At 51.5% G+C, this 22142-nt stretch overlaps 1 protein-coding gene across 1 annotated transcript in view; it reads right to left on the bottom strand.

Moving 5' to 3' along the window:
* The window catches only part of ADCY3 (adenylate cyclase 3), a 54717-nt gene extending 37418 nt beyond the window's left edge, over nt 1–17299 (bottom strand). Inside the window, 5 exon segments of the mRNA XM_054294975.1 lie at nt 5545–5610; nt 5790–5873; nt 15406–15439; nt 16646–16995; nt 16997–17299. Coding sequence (XP_054150950.1) covers nt 5545–5610; nt 5790–5873; nt 15406–15439; nt 16646–16995; nt 16997–17299 — 837 coding nt within the window.
* Nucleotides 17300–22142: the final 4843 nt, after the last annotated feature.

The following is a 22142-nucleotide window of genomic DNA, read 5'->3' as shown; positions in this document are numbered from 1 at the left end:
AAAGGTTGGGGCGAGAAAGGAAAGGAATCTGCACCGAGGTCCCCAAAGATCCCCGGGAGCTTCGGGATTAAAACGCTTCTGAGATTAAGTGAGATTAAAACGAGAGGAGATTAAAATATTCTCGGTGGGATCCATCCATGGAAAAGCACTGAATCCCAAATCCCGCATTGTACACCCCAGATCCCAAATCCCACATCCCAAATCCCAAATCCCACATCCCAAACCCCAAACCCCAAACCCCAAATCCCACATCTCTCATCTCAAACCCCAAATCCCGAATCCCAAATCCAGGGATGGACCCTGGATGGATCCAGGATGGATCGGGGATTGAAATTCCCAGATCAGGGATTGATCAGGGATGGAGCAGAGATCAATATCCCTGGATAGTGGGACAGATCGGGATCAATATCCTGGATCAGGGATGGATTTGGGATGGATCATGGGATGGATCAGAGATCGATATCCCTGGATCAGGGATCAATAGACCTGGATCAGGGATTGATCAGGGATGGATCGGGGTCAATATCCCTGGATCAGGGATGGACAGCGAAAAATATCTCTGGATGAGGGATTGATCATATATGGATCAGGGATCGATATCCCTGGATCAGGGATTGATCAGGGATGGATCAGGGATTGGTATTTCTGGATCAGGGATCAATATCCTTGGATCAGGAATGGATATGGGATGGATGGGGGATTGATATCCCTGGATCAGGGATTGATCAGGGATGGATATCCCTGGATCAGGGATCGATATCCCTGGATCAGTGATTGATCAGGGATGGATCTGGGATTGATCAGTGATTGATCAGGGATCAATATCCCTGGACCAGTGATTGATCAGTGATCAATATCCCTGGATAAGTGATTGATCAGGGATCGATATCCCTGGACCAGTGATTGATCAGTGATCAATATCCCTGGATAAGTGATTGATCAGGGATCGATATCCCTGGATCAGTGATTGATCAGGGATCGAATGCCCTGTATCGGGGATCGATATCCCTGGATCAGTGATTGATCAGGGATCGAAAGCCCTGTATCAGGGATCGATATCCCTGGATCGGATCGATATCCCTGGCTCAGGGATTGATCGGGGATGGGTCAGTGATTGATCAGTGATCGATCAGGGATCGATATCCCTGGCTCAGGGATTGATCGGGGATGGGTCAGTGATTGATCAGTGATCGATCAGGGATCGATATCCCTGGCTCAGGGCTGTTTCTGCAGCTGCAGCAGGGTCGGACCCGCCCAGCTCCGCGTGGGAATTCCCATCGAGCGCACGGAACTCGGCTGACGGGGCGGAGTTACCCCCGGGAACCCGGGAATCCCGCCGGGAACGCCGGCGCGCGGCAGAGCCGTCACCGGAGCAACGGCCCCGGGTCCCTGTCCCCAATGCCAGGAGATTCCCCAGGAACGGCCCCGTGTCCCTGTCCCCAATCCCAGGAGATTCCCCAGGAACGGCCCCGGGTCCCTGTCCCCAATCCCGAGGAACGGCTCCCTGTCCCTGTCCCCAATCCCAGGAGATTCCCGAGGAACGGCCCCGGGTCCCTGTCCCCAATCCCGAGGAACGGCTCCCTGTCCCTGTCCCCATTCCCAAGGAACGGCGCCGTGTCCCTGTCCCCATTCCCCAGGAACGGCTCCCTGTCCCTGTCCCCATTCCCCAGGAACGGCTCCCTGTCCCTGTCCCCATTCCCCAGGAACGGCCCCGCGTCCCTGTCCCCGTCCCCAGGAGATTCCCAAGGAACGGCTCCGTGTCCCTGTCCCCATTCCCGAGGAGAACATTCCCATGTCCCTGTCCCCATTCCCAAGGAAGGATATTCCCGTGTCCCTGTCCCCATTCCCAAAGAACATTCCCGTGTCCCTGTCCCCATTCCAAGGAGATTCCCAGGAGAACATTCCAGTGTTCCTGTCCCCAATCCCAGGAGATTCCCGAGCAATGGCCCCGTGTCCCTGTCCCCATTCCCAGGAGAACATTCCCGTGTCCCTGTCCCCATTCCCAAGGAGGAGGTTCCCGTGTCCCTGTCCCCATTCCCAGGAGAACATTCCCGTGTCCCTGTCCCCATTCCCAAGGGACGGTCCCCTGTCCCTGTCCCCTTTCCCAAGGAATGGACTCATGTCCCTGTTCCTATTCCCAAGGAGGAGATTCCCGAGGAACGGCTCCGTGTCCCTGTCCCCTTTCCCAAGGAATGGACCCGTGTCCCTGTCCCCATTCCCAGGAGAACATTCCCGTGTCCCTGTCCCCATTGCCAAGAAAAGACCCCGTGTCCCTGTCCCCATTCCCAGATGGAAATTCCCAGTGTCCCTGTCGCCATTCTCGAGAAAGGGCCCCGTGTCCCTGTCCCCATTCCCAGGAGAACATTCCTGTGTCCCTGTCCCCAATCCCAGGAGATTCCCGAGGAACGGCCCCGTGTCCCTGTCCCCATTCCCAAGGAACGGCCCCGTTTCCCTGTCCCCATTCCCAGGAGATTCCCAAGGAACGGCTCCGTGTCCCTGTCCCCATTCCCGAGGAGAACATTCCCATGTCCCTGTCCCCATTCCCAAGGAAGGATATTCCCGTGTCCCTGTCCCCATTCCCAAGGGACGGCCCCCTGTCCCCGTCCCCATTCCCGAGGAATGGTTCCGTGTCCCTGTCCCCATTCCCAAAGAACATTCCCGTGTCCCTGTCCCCATTCCAAGGAGATTCCCAGGAGAACATTCCAGTGTTCCTGTCCCCAATCCCAGGAGATTCCCGAGGAACGGCCCCGTGTCCCTGTCCCCATTCCCAAGGGACGGCTCCGTGTCCCTGTCCCCATTCCCAGGAGAACATTCCCGTGTCCCTGTCCCCATTCCCAAGGGACGGCCCCGTGTCCCTGTCCCCATTCCCAGGAGAACATTCCCGTGTCCCTGTCCCCATTCCCAAGGAGGAGGTTCCCGTGTCCCTGTCCCCATTCCCAGGAGAACATTCCCGTGTCCCTGTCCCCATTCCCAAGGGACGGCCCCCTGTCCCTGTCCCCTTTCCCAAGGAATGGACTCATGTCCCTGTTCCCATTCCCAAGGAGGAGATTCCCGAGGAACGGCTCCGTGTCCCTGTCCCCATTCCCAAGGAATGGACCCGTGTCCCTGTCCCCGTTCCCAGGAGAACATTCCCGTGTCCCTGTCCCCGTTCCCAGGAGAACATTCCCGGCCTTTCCCAGCTCCCCAGTCCCTGCCTGGCTCAGCCCCATGGATTTCCCAGCAGGAACAGGGATGGAATCTGCTCCAGAATCCATCCGGAATCTTGGGATCCCATTCCCACCCCCCACACAAATCCCAAAATCCTGCCAAGTATCCTATTCCCATTCCTGATCCCATTCCCATTCCCATTCCCACCCGGCATCCTGTTCCCACCTCCCACCAGGATCCCAAAATCCCTCTGGCTGTCCCAGGCCCATTCCTGCTCCCATTCCCAGCCCCATTCCTGATCCCATTCCCGGCCCCATTCCTGATCCCATTCCCGCCTGGCGCCGTGTTCCCACCTCCCAGCACAATCCCAAAATCCCGCTGGCTATCCCAGCCCCATTCCCAATCCCCCTAGCCCCAATCCCAATCCCATTCCCAATCCCATTCTTGTTCCTGTTCTTGTTCGCAACCCCATTCCCATTTCCTATTCCCAATCCCATTCCTGGCCCCATTCCCATTCCCACCCGGCATCCTGTTCCCACGTCCCACCACCATCCCAAAATCCCTCTGGGTGTCCCGGGCCCATTCCTGATCCCATTCCCGGCCCCATTCCTGATCCCATTCCTGCCTGGCGCCATGTTCCCACCTCCCAGCGCAATCCCAAAATCCCGCTGGCTATCCCAGCCCCATTCCCAATCCCATTCCCAATGCCAATCCCATCCTCACCCCATTCCCAATCCCATTCCTGACCCCATTCCCATTCCCATTCCCCCATTCCCATCCCCACCCCATTCCCATCCCAATCCCATTCTTGTTCCTGTTCTTGTTCCAACCCCATTCCCATTTCCCATCCCTGGCCCCATTCCCATTCCCAGCCCCAGCCCCATTCCCAATCCCATTCCAAGTCCCATTCCCAATCCCATCCCCACCCCATTCCCATCCCAATCCCTTTCTTGTTCCTGTTCTTGTTCCAACCCCATTCCCATTTCCTATTCCCAATCCCACTCCTGGCCCCATTCCCAAGTCCCTCCCCACCCCGCTCCCATCCCAATCCCGTTCCTGTTCCTCATCTCATTCACAATCCCATTCCCATTCCCATTCCCATTCCCAATCCCAACCCCATTCCCATTCCCAATCCCATTCCCATTCTCATTCCTGACCTTGTTTGCAACCCCATTACCGATCCCATTCCCCATCGCCATCCCATTCCCAATCCCGTTCTCACTCCATTCCCATTCCACACCCCATTCCCATCCCCATCCCCATCCCCAATCCCATTCCCAACCCATTTCCCAATCCCATTCCTGATCACGGTCCAATCCCATTCCTATTCCCATTCTCACTCTATTCCCATTCCCTTCAACACTCCCAATCCCAATCCCATTCCATCCCATTCCCATCCCCAATCCCATTCCCATTCCCATCCTCACCGGATCCCAATCTCAATCCCATTCCCATCCGAATGCCATCCCCATCCCCATTTCCCAATCCCAATTCCCACAATTCCCGCCATGTCCCCACCTGCTGCTGGCTCTGCTCCTCCAGGCTGAGTTTGACCTCAATCCCATCCCCAATCCCAATCCCATCCCATTCCCATTCCCATTCCCATTCCCAATTCCCGATTCCCAATCCCATTCCACTTCCCAATTCCATTCCCATTCCCAATCCCATTACCAATCCCCAATCCCCAATTCCCAATCCCAATCCCATTCCCACGTTCCCACTGTCCATCCCCACCTGCTGCTGCTGGCTCTGCTCCTCCAGGTTGAGTTTGACCTCAATCCCATTCCCAATCCCAATCCCAATCCCAATCCCAATCTCAAATCCCCACATTCCCACATTCCTGCATTCCCACCATCCCCCACCTGCTGCTGGCTCTGCTCCTCCAGGTTGAGTTTGACCCCAAACACAATCCCATCCCCAATCTCAATCCCAATCCCAGTCCCATTCCCAATCCCCAATCCCAGTCCCAAATTCCCAATTCCCAATTCCCATTCCCATTTCCATTCCCATTCCCATTCCCAATCCCAATCCCAAACCCAATTCCCACATTCCCACTGTCCATCCCCACCTGCTGCTGCTGGCTCTGCTCCTCCAGGTCGAGTTTGACCTCAATCCCATCCTCATGCCATCCCCATTCCCAATTCCCATTCCCATTCCCAATCCCAATCCCAAACCCAAACCCAATTCCCACATTCCCAATCCCCTCATCCCCACCTGCTGCTGGCTCTGCTCCTCCAGGTTGAGTTTGACCCCAAACACAATCCCATCCCCAATCCCAATCCCATTCCCATCCCCAATCCCAACCCCATTCCCAATCCCAACCCCAACCCCAATCCCAATCCCAATCCCAATCCCAATCCCAATCCCCACATTCCCGCATTTCCACCATGTCCCCACCTGCTGCTGGCTCTGCTCCTCCAGGTTCAGTTTGACCTCCAGCGACTGCCGCGCCTCCAGGAACGCCTTCGGTGCTTCCGGTCGGCCATCACGTACGACATGGCGCCCACCGCCACCGCGCACGCGTACAGCGCCACGTTGGACAGCAGCTGTGGGGATGGAAACACCGACATCTGGGAATTTTTCCCAAAATTTGGGAATTTTTGGGATATTTGGGATGGAACAGTGGGATTTGGGATGGACGCCTTCCGGTGCTTCCGGTCGGCCATGACGTACGACATGGCGCCCACCGCCACCGCGCATGCGTACAGCGCCACGTTGGACAGCAGCTGTGGGGATGGAAACACCGACATCTGGGGGTTTTTGGGATATTTGGGAATTTTTGGGATATGTGGGAATTTGGGATCATGGGATATTTGGGAATTTGGGATATATAGGGATATTCGGGAATTTGGGACACCCTGGATATTTGGGAATTTGGGATATTAGGGATATTCAGGAATTTGGGATATTAGGGATATTCTGGAATTTGGGATCATGGGATATTTGGGAATTTGGGATATTAGGGATATTCAGGAATTTGGGATATTAGGGATATTCTGGAATTTGGGATCATGGGATATTTGGGAATTTGGATATTGGGGATATTCAGGAATTTGGGATCATGGGATATTTGGGATATTTGGGATATTAGGGATATTTGGGAATTTGGGATCAAGGGATACTCAGGAATTTGAGATATTTTAGGGATATTCAGGAATTTGGGATATTAGGGATATTCGGGAATTTGGGATCACGGGATATTCGGGAATTTGGGATATTGGGGATATTCGGGAATTTGGGATATTAGGGATATTTGGGAATTTGGGATATTAGGGATATTCTGGAATTTGGGATATTGGGGATATTTGGGAATTTGGGGTCATGGGATATTCGGGAATTTGGGACACCCTGGATATTTGGGAATTTGGGATATTAGGGGTATTCAGGAATTTGGGATATTAGGGATATTCTGGAATTTGGGATCATGGGATATTTGGGAATTTGGGATATTGGGGATATTCAGGAATTTGGGATCAAGGGATACTCAGGAATTTGAGATATTTTAGGGATATTCAGGAATTTGGGATATTAGGGATATTTGGGAATTTGGGATCACAGGATATTCGGGAATTTGGGATATTAGGGATATTCGGGAATTTGGGATCATGGATATTCATGATTTTGAGATATTAGGGATATTTGGGAATTTGGGATATTGGGGATATTCAGGAATTTGGGATCACAGGATATTCGGGATGGAACAGCTGGAATTTGGGATCATGGAATATTTGGGATGGAAAAACGGGGATTTGGGATCGTGGAATCTTCGGGATCGAACAGCAGGAATTTGGGATCAGGGATACTCAGGAGATTGAGATATTTTAGGGATATTCAGGAATTTGGGATCACGGGATATTCGGGATGGAACAGCTGGAATTTGGGATCATGGAATATTTGGGATCGAACAGCGGGGATTTGGGATCAGGGATACTCAGGAATGAACGGCAGGAATTTGGGATATTCGGGATATTTGGGGTGAAAATGGCCGAATTTGGGATCACAGGATGTTTGGGAAGAAAGAGGAGGAATTTGGGATCATGGGGATACTCAGGATGAACCAGTGGGAATTTGGGAATGGGGGATCTTTGGGGAGAAATGTCAGGAATTTGGGATCGCAGGATCTTCGGGATGAAAAACCAGGAATTTGGGATCATGGGATATTCAGGATAAAAGAGCGGGAATTTGGGATCAGGGGATCTTTGGGATGCAATGGCAGGAATTTGGGATCATGGGATATTCAGGAAGGAAGAGGAGGGAATTGGGATCACAGGGGATTCGGGAATTTGTTATCGTCAGATCTTTGGGAAGAAACAGCGGGAATTTGGGATCATGGGATCTTTGAGAGGAAACCGCAGGAATTTGGGATCAGGGACATTTGGAATGAAAGAGCAGGAATTTGGGAACATGGGACCATTGGGATAAAAGAGTTGGCATTTGGGATCACGGGATCTTTGGGAACGAACAGCAGGAATTTGGGGTCACAGAATCTTTGGAAGAAAGAGTGGGAATTTGGGATTGTGGGATCTTTGGGATGAAACAGCAGGAATTTGGGATCAGGGGATCTTTGGGATGCAATGGCAGGAATTTGGGGATCTTGGGATCTCTGGGATGAAAGAGCTGGCATTTGGGATCCCAGGATTTTTGGGGACAAACAGCGGGAATTTGGGATCACAGGATCTTTCAGGGAAAATGGCGGGAATTTGGGTCAGAGGATCTTTGGGGAAAAACAGTGGGAATTTGGGATCATGGGATCTTTGAGAGGAAACCGCAGGAATTTGGGATCTGGGACATTTGGAATGAAAGAGCAGGAATTTGGGAACATGGGACCATTGGGATAAAAGAGCCGGCATTAGGGATCCCAGGATTTTGGGAACGAACAGCAGGAATTTGGGGTCACAGAATCTTTGGGAAGAAAGAGTGGGAATTTGGGATTGTGGGATCTTTGGGATGAAACAGCAGGAATTTGGGATCAGGGGATCTTTGGGATGCAATGGCAGGAATTTGGGATCTTGGGATCTCTGGGATAAAAGAGCTGGAATATGGGATCCCAGGATTTTTGGGGACAAACAGCGGGAATTTGGGATCCCAGGATCTTTCAGGGAAAATGGCGGGAATTTGGGTCAGAGGATCTTTGGGGAAAAACAGTGGGAATTTGGGATCATGGGATCTTTGGGAGGAAACAGCAGGAATTTGGGATCATGGAATATTCAGTATTAAAGAGCAGGAATTTGGGATCATGGGATCATTGGGATAAATAGCTGGCATTTGGCATCCCAGGATTTTTGGGGACAAACAGCAGGAATTTGGGATTACAAGGTCTTTCAGGAAAAATGGCGGGATTTTGGGTCAGAGGATCTTTGGGAAAAAACAGCGGGAATTTGGGGTCTTTGGGAAGAAAAAGCTGGGAATTTGGGATCATGCGATATTTAGAATGAAAGAGTAGGGAATTTGGGATCGCGGGATATTCGGGATATAAAACAGTGGGAAATTGGGATCAAAGGATCTTAGGGATGAAATTGGGAATTTGGGATCACCGGATCATTGGGAAGGAAGGGGAGGAGTTTGGGATCACGGGATCACTGGGATAAAAGAGCTGGCATTTGGGATCACAGGATTTTTGGGGACAAACAGCAGGAATTTGGGGTCACAGAATCTTTGGGAAAAAATGGCGGGAATTTGGGGTCAGAGGATCTTTGGGAAGAAAGAGCGGGAATTTGGAATTGTGGGAGATTCAGAATGAAAGACCTGACATTTGGATCACAGGATTTTTGGGAACCACGGCAGGAATCTGGGATCACCGGATTTTTGGGGACAAACAGCGGGAATTTGGGATCGCAAGATCTTTGAGAAAAAATTGGAAATTTAGGGTCAGAGTATCTTTGGGAAGAAACACTGGGAATTTGGGATCTTGGGATCTTTGGAGGAAACAGCAGGAATTTGGAATTGTGGAATATTCAGAATGAGAGAGCAGGAATTTGGGATCACGGGATCTTTGGGAAGAAAGAGTGGGAATTTGGGATCAGGGGATATTTGGGATGAAAGAGGAGGAATTTGGGATCAGGAGATAGGAAGAACCAGCAGGAATTCGGGATTGCGGGATATTCGGGATATAAAACAGTGGGAATTTGGGATCAAAGGATCTTAGGGATGAAATTGGAATTTGGGATCACCGGATCATTGGGAAGGAAGAGCAGGAATTTGGGAACATGGGATCATTGGGATAAAAGAGCTGGCATTTGGAATCACAGGATTTTTGGGAACAAACAGCAGGAATTTGGGATTGCAAGATCTTTGGGAAAAAACAGCAGGAATTCCGGATCACGGGATCTTTGAGAAAAAAGTGGAAATTTAGGGTCAGAGGATCTTCGGGAAGAGAGAGTGGGAATTTGGATCGTGGCATCTTCAGGCTGAAAAAGCAGGGAATTTGGGATCACGGGAGATTTGGGGAGAAAAGATCTGGCATTTGGGATCACAGGATCTTTGGGGACAAACAGCAGGAATTTGGGATCGCAGGATCTTTGGGGTGAAACTGCAGGAATTTGGGATCGCAGGATCTTTGGGATGAAAGGCTGGGAATTTGGGATCACGGGATCTCCAGGATGAACAAGGAGGAATTCCAGGCTGAGCAGATCCAGCGTGGCCCCAATCTTTGTCCCCACCCCAAATAAAAACCCCAGATCCCATTTTGGGGAAAACATCAGGAATTTGGGTACAAAAGCGGCTCCGGGAGCATCCCGGGGGATTCCGGGGTTCGAAATCCCGGAGATGTTTTGGAAAAAGGCGGCAGCCGGGCCGGGATCCCGAGGGATCCGGCGGATCCCGGGGGAAGGCAGCGGCTCCGGGCCGATCACGTGGAGCCGTTCCCTGGGAATTGCAGCCCCGGGAGAGAGAAAGTTCCGGAACAACACGGCCAGCTCTGAATCCGCATCCTGGGAATGGCCAAAAATCTGGGAGAGGTCCTGGTGTGTCCCACCGGAATGTCCAGGGCACGGGGTGGATCCCGGGTGATCCCGTGGGATTGGTGCAGGTCCAGGGGGTGGGTCCCATCCTAGGGCTGGGTCCTGATCCCTATTGGCTGGATCCTGACCCCCCGGATTGGATCCTGATCCCATTGGCTGGATCTTGATCCCATGGATCGGGTCCTGATGCCAAGGACTGGGTTCTGACCCCCTGGATCGGATCCTGACCCCTGGATCGGATCCTGACTCCATGGATTGGGTCCTGTCCCCATGGATTGGATTGGATCCCATGGATTGGGTCCTGATCTCAAGGATCAAATCCTGACCCCATGGATTGGGTCCTGACCCCATGGATTGGATCCTGTCCCCATGGATTGGATTGGATCCCATGGATCAGGTCCTGATCCCATGGACTTGGATCCTGACCCCCCGGATTGGATCCTGATCCCATTGGCTGGATCCTGATCCCATGGATCGGGTCCTGATGCCAAGGACTGGGTTCTGACCCCCTGGATCGGATCCTGACCCCATGGATTGGGTCCCTGATCCCAAGGATTGGGTCCTGATCCTATGGATTGGATTGGATCCCATGGATTGGGTCCTGATCTCAAGGATCAAATCCTGACCCCATGGTTTGGGTCCTGTCCCCATGGATTGGATCCTGTCCCCATGGATTGGATTCTGATCCCACAGGATTGGATCTTGATCGCAAGGATCAAATTCTGACCCCACGGATTGGATCCTGTCCCTATGGATTGGATCCTGTCCCCCTGGATTGGATCCTGATCCCATGGATTAAGTCCTGTCCCCATGGATTAAGTCCAAATCCCATGGATTGGGTCCTGTCTCTATGGATTGGGTCCTGATCCCATGGATCAGGTCCTGATCCCATGGACTGGATCCTGACCCCATGGATGGATCCTGATCCCATGGGCTGGATCCTGACCCCATGGATTGGATCCTGATCCCATGGATTGGATTCTGATCCCATGGACTGGATCCTGACCCCATGGATTGGATCCTGATCCCCATGGACTGCATCCTGACCCCCCGGATTGGATCCTGACCCTATGGATTGGATCCTGACCCCATGGATTGGGTCCTGATCCCATGGATTGGATCCTCACCCCATGGATTGGGTCCTGATCCCATGGATTGGATCCTGACCCCATGGATTGGGTCCTGCTCCCACAGAATTGATCCAGATCCATGGGATGGATCCCATCTTTGGATTGGATTCTGACCCCATGGATTGGATCCTGTCCCTATGGATTGGATCCTGACCCCATGGGTTGGGTCCTGTTCCCATGGATTGGATCCTGATCCCACAGGATTGATCCAGGTCATGGGATGGATCCCATCCTTGGGTTGGATCCTATTCCCAAGGGTTGGATCCTGTCTCCGTGGATTGGATCCTGACCCCATGGATTGTGTCCTGTTCCCATGGATTGGATCCTGATCCCACAGAATTGATCCAGATCCATGGGATGGATCCCATCTTTGGATTGGATTCTGACCCCATGGATTGGATCCTGTCCCTATGGATTGGATTCTGATCCCATGGGTTGGATCCTCACCCCATGGATTGGGTCCTGACCCCATGGATTGGGTCCTCACCCCATGGATTGGGTCCTGCTCCCACAGAATTGATCCAGATCCATGGGATGGATCCCATCTTTGGATTGGATTCTGACCCCATGGATTGGATCCTGTCCCTATGGATTGGATCCTGACCCCATGGGTTGGGTCCCGTTCCCATGGATTGGATCCTGATCCCACAGGATTGATCCAGGTCCATGGGATGGATCCCATCCTTGGGTTGGATCCTATTCCCAAGGGTTGGATCCTGTCTCCGTGGATTGGATCCTGACCCCATGGATTGTGTCCTGTTCCCATGGATTGGATCCTGATCCCACAGAATTGATCCAGATCCATGGGATGGATCCCATCTTTGGATTGGATTCTGACCCCATGGATTGGATCCTGTCCCTATGGATTGGATTCTGATCCCATGGGTTGGATCCTCACCCCATGGATTGGGTCCTGACCCCATGGATTGGGTCCTCACCCCATGGATTGGGTCCTCACCCCATGGATTGGGTCCTCACCCCATGGATTGGGTCCTGCTCCCACAGAATTGATCCAGATCCATGGGATGGATCCCATCTTTGGATTGGATTCTGACCCCATGGATTGGATCCTGTCCCTATGGATTGGATCCTGACCCCATGGATTGGATCCCGACCCCATGGATTGGATCCTCACCCCATGGATTGGATCCTGACCCCATGGATTGGGTCCTGCTCCCACAGAATTGATCCAGATCCATGGGATGGATCCCATCTTTGGATTGGATTCTGACCCCATGGATTGGATCCTGTCCCTATGGATTGGATCCTGACCCCATGGATTGGATCCCGACCCCATGGATTGGATCCTGATCCCACAGGATTGATCCAGGTCCATGGGATGGATCCCATCCTTGGGTTGGATCCTATTCCCAAGGGTTGGATCCTGTCTCCGTGGAGCGGATCCTGACCCCATGGATTGTGTCCTGTTCCCATGGATTGGATCCTGATCCCACGGATTGCTTCCTGATCCCATGGATTGGATCCTGACCTTATGGATTGAATCCCATTCTCATGGATTGGATCCTGATCCCCCAGGATCGATACAGTTCCGTTGAGTGGATCCTGACCCTATGGATTGCATTAGGATCCCATGGATTGGATTGGATTGGATTGGGTCATCCCAAATCCTGTGGGAAAATCTCCAATCCCAAATCCCAAATCCTGCAGGAAAAACTCCAATCCCAAATCCCCAATCCTGCAGGAGAAGCACTGATCCTGAATCCCAAATCCTGCAGGAAAAGCCCCAATCCCAAATCCCAAATTCTGCGGGAAAAACTCCAAAATAGAGGAGATCCCAGATTACAAATCCTGTGGGAAAATCTCCGATCCCAAATCCCAAAATTCTGCAGAAAAAGTTCCAACTTTGAGGAGCTCCCGGATCCCAAATCCTGTGGGAAAATCTCAGATCCCCGATCCCAAATTCTGCAGGAAAAGCTCCAATCCCAAATCCCAAATCCTGCAGGAGAAGCACCGATCCTGAATCCCAAATATTCTGTGGGAAAAGCTCTGATCCAGATCCCAAATCCTGTGGGAAAAGCTCCAACACTGAGGAGATCTCAAATCCCAAATCCTGCGGGAAAAACTCCAAAATAGAGGAGATCCCAGATCACAAATCCTGTGAGGAAAATCTCCCATCCCAAATCCCAAAGTTCTGCAGAAAAAGTTCCTTATCCCAGATCCCAAATCCTGTGGGAAAAGCCCCAGCGTGGAGGAGATCCCGGATCCCAAATTCTGCGGGAAAATCTCAGATCCCTGATCCCAAATCCTGCAGGAAAAGCCCCAATCCCAAATCCCCAATCCTGCAGGCAAAGTACCGATCCCGAATCCCAAATATTCTGTGGGAAAAGCTCTGATCCAGATCCCAAATCCTGTGGGAAAAGCTCCAACATGGAGCAGATCCCAGATCCCAAATCCCAAATTCTGCGGGAAAAACTCCAAAATAGAGGAGATCCCAGATCACAAATCCTGTGGGAAAATCTCCGCTCCCAAATCCCAATATTCTGCGGGAAAAGCTCCAACATAGAGGAGATCCCGGATCCCAAATCCTGTGGGAAAATCTCCGATCCCAAATCACAAAATTCTGCAGTTAAACTCCAATCCCAGGTCCCAAATCCTGCGGGAAAATCTCAGATCCCCGATCCCAAATTCTGCAGGAAACGCTCCAATCCCAAATCCCCAATCCTGCAGGAAAAGCACCGATCCTGAATCCCAAATATTCTGTGGGAAAAGCTCTGATCCAGATCCCAAATCCTGTGGGAAAATCTCCGACCCCAGATCCCAAATTCTGCAGGAAAAGTTCCAACACAGAGGCAATTCCAGATCCCAAATCCTGTGGAAAAACTCTGATCCCAAATCCCAAAATTCTGTAGGAAAATTCCAACATTGAGGAGATCCCGGATCCCAAATCCTGTGGGAAAATCTCTGGTCCCAAACCCCAAAATCCTGCAGAAAAAGCCCCAATCCCAAATCCCAAATCCTGCGGGAAAATCTCAGATCCCTGATCCCACATTCTGCAGGAAAAACACCGATCCTGAATCCCAAATATTCTGTGGGAAAAGCTCTGATCCAGATCCCAAATCCTGTGGGAAAAGCTCCAACATGGAGCAGATCCCAAATCCCAAATCCCAAATTCTGCGGGAAAAACTCCAAAATAGAGGAGATCCCAGATCACAAATCCTGTGGGAAAATCTCCGATCCCAAATCCCAAAATTCTGCAGGAAAAGCTCCAAGATGGAGGAGATCCCGGATCCCAAATCCTGTGGGAAAATCTCCAATCCCAAATCACAAAATTCTGCGGGAAAATCTCCAATCCCAGATTCCAAATCCTGCAGGAAAAGCTGATTCCAAATCTCAAATTCTCTGGGAAAAGCTCCAATCCCAAATCCCCAATCCTGCAGGAGAAGCACCGATCCTGAATCCCAAATATTCTGTGGGAAAAGTTCTGATCCAGATCCCAAATCCTGTGGGAAAAGCTCCAACACGGAGCAGATCTCAAATCCCAAATCCTGTGGGAAAATCTCCGATCCCAAATCCCAAATATTCTGCAGGAAAAGTTCCTTATCCCAGCTCCCAAATCCTTCGGAAAAAGCTCCAACATGGAGGAGATCCCAAATCCCAAATCCTGTGGGAAACGCTCCGATCCCAAATCCCAAATCCTGTGGGAAACGCTCCGATCCCAGTTCCCAAATCCTGCAGGAAAAGCCCTGATCCCAAATCCCAAATCCTGAAAAAACCCCAATCCCATTCCCAGCCCATTCCCTCTCTATTCCCTGCCCATTCCCGCGCCTGCCTGGCCGGAACCCCTCGATCCAAGGAATTCCCACCCCATTCCCATTCCCGTTCCCGTTCCGTTCCCATCACTTTTTCAGCCCATTCCCTTCCCATTCCCAGCCCATTCCTTGCCTCTTTTCACCATTCCCTTCCCATTCCCTGGTTCATTCCAGTTCCATTCCCCCACCTGCCTGGCCGGAACCCCTCGATCCATGGAATTCCCTGGCCCCATTCCCTTTTCATTCCCACCCCTTTCCCTGACCCCACTCCCACCCCGTTCCCACCCCATTCCCAGCTCCCATTCCCACCTCATTCCTGCCCCATTCCTGCGCCATTCCTGCGCCATTCCCATCCCATTCCCACCATTCCCAGCCCATTCCCTGAACCCATTCCCGCACCTGCCTGGCCAGAACCCCTCGATCCATGGAATTCCCAGTCCCCATTCCCTTTTCATTCCCACCCCTTTCCCTGACCCCATTCCCACCCCATTCCCACCCCATTCCCAGCTCCCATTCCCACCTCATTCCTGCCCCATTCCTGTGCCATTCCCCGTCCATTCCCATCCCATTCCCACCATTCCCAGCCCATTCCCTGAACCCATTCCCGCACCTGCCTGGCCGGAACCCCTCGATCCATGGAATTCCCAGTCCCCATTCCCAGTCCCCATTCCCAGTCCAGTCCCTGATCATTCCAATCCCATTCCCAGCCCCCATTCCTGTGCCATTCCCAGTCCATTCCCATCCCATTCCCACCATTCCCACCATTCCCTGAAGCCATTCCTGCGCCTGCCTGGCCAGAACCCCTCGATCCATGGAATTCCCGCCCCATTCCCAGTCCAGTCCCTGATCATTCCAATCCCGTTCCCAGCCCCCATTCCTGGTCCATCCCCATCACTTTTTCACCATTCCCGCACCTGCCAGACCACTCAATCCATGGAATTCCCACCACTCCCATTCCATTCCCAGCCTATTCCTGGTCCATTCTCATCATTTTTCCACAATTCCCCGCCCCATTCCCGCACCTGCCTGGCCACCTGCCCTCGATCCATGGAATTCCCACCACATTCCCAACTTCCCAGCCCCATTCCCGCACCTGCCTGGCCACCTGCCCTCGATCCACGGAATTCCCACCCCCATTCCCACCATTCCCAGCCTGTTCCTGCCCCATTCCCAGCCCATTCCCAGTCCCCATTCCCTGGCCCCATTCCCAGTCCAGTCCCAGTCCATTCTCGGTCCATTCTCATCACTTTTTCACCATTCCCAGCCCATTCCCGCCCCATTCCCGCACCTGCCTGGCCAGAACCACATCCATGGAATTCCCAGTCCAGTCCCAGCCCATTCCTGGTCCATTCCCATCGCTTTATCACCATTCCCAGACCACTCCCACCCCATTCCCGCACCTGCCTAAGCCTCGACCCACGGAATTCCCGCCCCATTCCCAGCTTTCCCGCCCCATTCCCGCACCTGCCTAAGCCTCGACCCACGGAATTCCCGCCCCATTCCCAACTTTCCCGCCCCATTCCCGCACCTGCCTAAGCCTCGACCCACGGAATTCCCGCCCCATTCCCAACTTTCCCGCCCCATTCCCGCACCTGCCTGGCCACCTGCCCTCGGTCCACGCTCTCCGCACCGCGGCCGCTCCCCCCTGTGGAGCTCCACGATGCCCAGGACGAGCGCGTGCCCGCCGCAGGACGCGGCCGCCAGCAGCAGGATGCGCGCCAGGCGCAGCGGCAGCGTCAGGAAGCAGGAGAAGGCGAAGAACGCCTGCCAGCCCGCCGTGTCCACGGGCTCGGGGGAGCTCCTGCGGAACTCGAGGCCCAGCAGCCCCCAGAGCTGCGCCACCGTCAGCGCCCACAGCCCGCAGGGCAGGAATCTCTGGGAGAAATCCTCGGGGAGAGCCCGCGATTTCAACAGCAGGAAAATCGCCCCGTGCGCCGCCAGCCCTCCGAGCGCCGCCAGCGCCGGGAGGAGCTTTTCCACGCGGGAAAAACGCGGCGCACATCCCGAGGACGTAGAGGTCGAAGAGGGCCGAGAAGACGACGAGGACCAGCAGCGTCTCGTGGCGCTGGCGGCGGAAATAGGTCTGGTAGAGCTTTTCCAGGGATTCCGGGGAGAAGGAGGAGAAGCGGCGGGAGCGCGGCAGGCACGGGCACGGAGCGCCGGCGGCGCCGCCGGGCGAGTCGCGGGAGCGGCGGAGCTGATTCCCGTCGGGCTCCGAGGGGAAGCTCAGCGAGTAATCGGCCGAGTACTCGGCCGAGAATTCGGGCTCCGAGAAGGCGCGGTTCCTCGGCATGGCGGCGGGATTTTTGGGGGCGATTCCCGGGGTTTTTGGGGTTTTTTTCCCCGAGGGGACGCTCAGCGCAGCGGCGTCGCCATGGCGCGGGGCCTGAGGGGTTTGGGGGATGCTTCGCTCCACGGGAAATGCCGGGATTTGGGGAGTTTGGGAGGGTGCGATTGCCGGAATTCCTTCCCGGGTCCTTCCCGGCTGAATCCCGGCCGATTCCCGGCTGATTCCCGAAATTCCTTCCCGACCGATTCCCGGCTGAATCCCCCCCCGAACCCCGGTCGAATTCCGGCTCCTTCCCGGCTGATTCCCGAAATTCCTTCCCGGTCAATTCCCGGCTCCTTCCCGGCTGAATCCCGGTTTTTATCCGGCTGATTCCCGAAATTCCTTCCCGGTCAATTCCCGGCTCCTTCCCGGCTGAATCCCGGTTTTTATCCGGCTGATTCCCGAAATTCCTTCCCGACCGATTCCCCGTTCCTTCCCGGCCGAATCCGGGCTGATTCCCGGCTCCTTCCCGGCCGATTCCCAAAATCCTTTCCCGGTTTTTACCCGGCTGATTCCCGAAATTCCTTCCCGGTCCTTCCCGGCTGAATCCCGGTGGAATCCGGGCCGAATTCCGGCTCCTTCCCGGCCGATTCCCAAAATCCTTTCCCGGTTTTATTCCCGGTTTTTACCCGGCTGAGTCCCGAAATTCCTTCCCGGCCAATTCCCGGTTTCTTACCGGCTCCTTCCAGGCCGATTCCCAAAGTCCTTTCCCGGTTTTTTACCCGGCTGAGTCCCGAAATTCCTTCCCGGTTTCTTCCCGGTCAATTCCCGGTTTCTTCCCCGCCGATTCCCGGATTTTTCCCGGATTTTTTCCCGCTCCTTTCCCGGCCGATTCCCGAAATTCCTCCCCGGCCGAATCCCGGCTCCTTCCCCTTTAATTCCCGGAATTTCTTCCCGGTCAATTCCCGGCTGATTCCTGAATTTCCTTCCCGGCCGGATCTCGGCTCCTTCCCCGCCGATTCCCGGATTTTTTTCCTCGGATTTTTTCCCCGGATTTTATCCCGTTTTTATCCCGTTTTTATCCCGTTTTTTCCCCGGATTTTTCCCGGATTTTTTCCCGGTTTTATCCCGGTTTTTTTCCCGGTGTTTTCCCGGTGTTTTCCCGGCCGAATCTCGGTGTTTTCCAGGCGCTTTCCCAGCTCTCCCAGCTCTGCCCCAGAGATGTCGCGATGCCTCCCCTGCTCCTCCTTCCCGAGATCCCGCCGGGATCCGCGCACAAAAACAAAAAAAAACCGGGAAAAAAAGGCAAAAAAAAAATGGGGGAAAAAAAAATACAAATAGAATAAAATAAAATAAAACAAAATAAAAATAAAATAAAAATAAAATAAAAATAAAATAATATAATAAAGTGAAATAAAAATGAAAATAAAATAAAATAAAAATAACATAAAGATAAAACAAAATAAAATAAAAATAAATAAAATAAAATAAAATAAAATAAAATAAAAATAAAAATAAAATAAAAATAAAATAACATAATAAAATGAAATAAAAATAAAAATAAAATAAAAATAAAATAAAAATAACATAAAGATAAAATAAAATAAAATAAAATAAAATAAAATAAAAATAAAAAAAATTTTTAAAAAATGAAATAAAATAAAAATATTCCCCGTTCCCGCATCCTCCTCCCGCTGGGGTCCGGGCGATGGGAAAAGCTCGGGATGGAAAAAGAACGGGAAGGGATTTGATTTTTGAGGGAATTTCCCGGGATCGAGGAGATCCCGCCCCCTGTAACCCCTGGGGTGCCGGGATGGGGAGAAAAATAACCAAAAAACCACCAGAAATAAAAAAAAAACCCATAAAAATACAAAAAAAAAAAACACAAAAAAAAACCCACAAAAAAACCCCAAAAAATCCTCCCAAAAAAACCCCAAGAAACCCAAATGCCCCCACAAAAAAAGCCCAAAAAAACAAACAAGAGAAAAGCAAAACAAAATTTCCCCAAAAATCCCAAAAAACAAACAAAAAACCCCAAAAAACCCCCCCAAAACCCCAAACAAGGAAAAACCCCAACCCCCCCAAAAAAACCTCAAACCCCACAAAAAACAAACAAATAAAAAACCCAAAAATACAAACAAAAAATAAAACACCAAAATACTAAAAAAAAAAAAACAAAAACCCCCAAAACCCAAAAACAAAAAACAAAAAAAAAACAAAAAAAACCCCAAAGAAACAAAAAGAAAACCACAAAAAAAAACCCCAAAAAACAAACTAATTAAAAACCAAAAAAAAAAACCCAAAAAAAACCCCTAAAAAACCAAGGAGTTCATCCCCAAAACCCCCAAATTTGGCTCCAAATCCCCCAAAAACCCCAAATCCCAATTTTCTCCCCAAACCCTGAAAATCTCTCTCAGAATCCCCCAAATCTCACCCCAAATCTCACCCCAAATCTGACCCCAAATCCCCCCAAAACCCCCAAAATCTCCCCAAAAATCCCCAAATTTCACCCCAAATTCCCCCAAAATCTCCAAAATCTCCAAAATCTCCAAAATCCCCCCAATCCCCCCCAATCTCACCCCAAAAATCCCAAATTCCCCAAATTTCACCCCAAATCTCACCCCAAACACCCCAAAATTTCACCCCAAACCCCCGAAATCTCCCCCAAATCCCCCAAATTTCACCCCAAATCTCCCAAAATTCTCCAAACCCTCAAATCTCACCCCAAATCTGCCCCCAAATCCTCCAAATTTCACCCCAAATCTGCCCCCAAATCCCCCAAATTTCACCCCAAATCTGCCCCCAAATCCCCCAAATTTCACCCCAAATCTGCCCCCAAATCCCCCAAATTTCACCGCAAATCCCACAAATCTCCCCAAATCCCCCAAATCTTCCAAATCTCACCCCAAAATCCCCCCAAAAATCCCCAAATCGCCAGAGCTCCCCCAAAGTCCCCAAATTTGACCCCGAGTTCCCCCAAATCTCCCCAAATTGGACCCCAAATCTCCCCCCAAAATCCCCAAATTTGACCCCAAATCCCAAAATCCCCAAACCCCCAAAATCTCTCCCCAATTTTCCCACATTTCACCCCAAATTCCATCCCAAACCCCCAAAATTTCACCCCAAATTTCTCCACAAACCCCCCAAATTTCCCCAAATCCCAAAATCCCCAAACCCCCAAAATCTCTCCCCAATTTTCCCACATTTCACCCCAAATTCCACCCCCAAACCCCCCAAATTTTGCTCCCAAACCCCCCAAAATTTCACCCCAAATCCCCCAAATTTCCCCCCGAATTTCCTCCAAAATCCAAAAATCCCCAAATCCCAAAATCTCCCCCAATTTTCCCACATTTCACCCCAAATTCCACCCTCAAACCCCCAAATCTCGCCTCAAAGTCCCCAAATCTCAACCCAAAACCCCCAAATTTGACCCCAAACCCCCAAAATCTTCCCCAAAATCCCCCAAATCTCCCCAAAACCCTCAAATCTCACCACAAACCCCCGAAAATTTCAACCCAAAATCCCCAAAATCTCCCCCCAATTTTCCCACATTTCACCCCAAATTCCACCCTCAAACCCCCCAAATTTCACCCAAATCCTCCAAATTTCACCCCAAATTTCTCCCCAAACCCCCCAAGTTTCCCCAAATCCCAAATTTCACCCAAAGCCCACGAAATCCCCAAACCCCAAAATCTGCCCCAATTTTCCCACATTTCACCCCAAATTCCGTCCCAATCCCCCAAATCTCCCCTCAGACCCCCAAAATTTCACCCCAAATTCACCAAATCTCAACCCAAAACCCCCAAATTTGACCCCAAATCCCCAAAATCCCCCAAATCTCAGCCCAAACCTCCTCAAATCTCCCCAAAACCCCAAATTTCACCCCGAATCCCCCAAATCTCACCCCAAAATCTCCCCAAAATCTCCCCAAAATCCCTCAAATCTCACCCCAAAATCTCCCCAAAATCTCCCCAAAATCCCCCAAATCTCACCCCAAAATCTCCCCAAAACTCTCCCCAAAATCCCCCAAATCTCACCCCAAAATCTCCCCAAAATCTCCCCAAAATCCCCCAAATCTCACCGCAAACCCCCCAAAATTTCAACCCAAACCCCCCAAAATCCCCAAACCCCCAAAATCTCCCCCAATTTTCCCACTTTTCACCCCAAATTCCACCCTCAAACCCCCAATTTTGCCCCAAACCCCCCAAATTTCACCCCAAATTTCACCCCCAAATTTCTCCCCCCAAAATCCCCAAACCCCCCAAATCTCCCCCAATTTTCCCAAATTTCACCCCAAATTCCACCCTCAAACCCCCCAAATTTCGCCCCAAACCCCCAAATTTCACCCCAAAATCTTCCCCAAAATCCCCCAAATCTCCCCAAAACCCTCAAATCTCACCACAAACACCCCAAAATTTCTCCCCAAAACCCCCAAAGTCCCCAAAATCCCCAAACCCCCCAAATCTCCCTCGATTTTCCCACATTTCACCCCAAATTCCACCCTCAAACCCCCCAAATTTCCCCCAAACCCCCCAAAATTTCCCCAAAATCCCCAAAATCTCCCCCAATTTTCCCACATTTCACCCCAAATTCCACACCCAAACCCCCAAATTTTGCCCCAAACCCCCCAAATTTCTCCCCAAATTCCCCAAAATTTCCCTCAAATCCCAAAATCCCCAAACCCCCAAAATCCCCCCCAATTTTCCCACATTTCACCCCAAATTCCACCCTCAAACCCCCCCAAATCTTCCCTCAAACCCCCAAAATTTCACCCCAAATTTCACCCCCAAATTTCACCCCAAAATTTCACCCCAAAATTTCCCCCAAATCCCCCAAAAATCTCAAATTATTGTATATCCACATTTTC

Source organism: Melozone crissalis, unplaced genomic scaffold (genome assembly GCF_028551555.1).
Source record: "Melozone crissalis strain CALT ecotype California unplaced genomic scaffold, PUWL_Pcris_2 ptg000437l_1, whole genome shotgun sequence".
Lineage (NCBI taxonomy): Eukaryota > Metazoa > Chordata > Aves > Passeriformes > Passerellidae > Melozone > Melozone crissalis.
The sequence above is the reverse complement of the archived record's forward strand: the minus strand, read 5'-3'. Positions and strand labels throughout refer to the sequence as shown.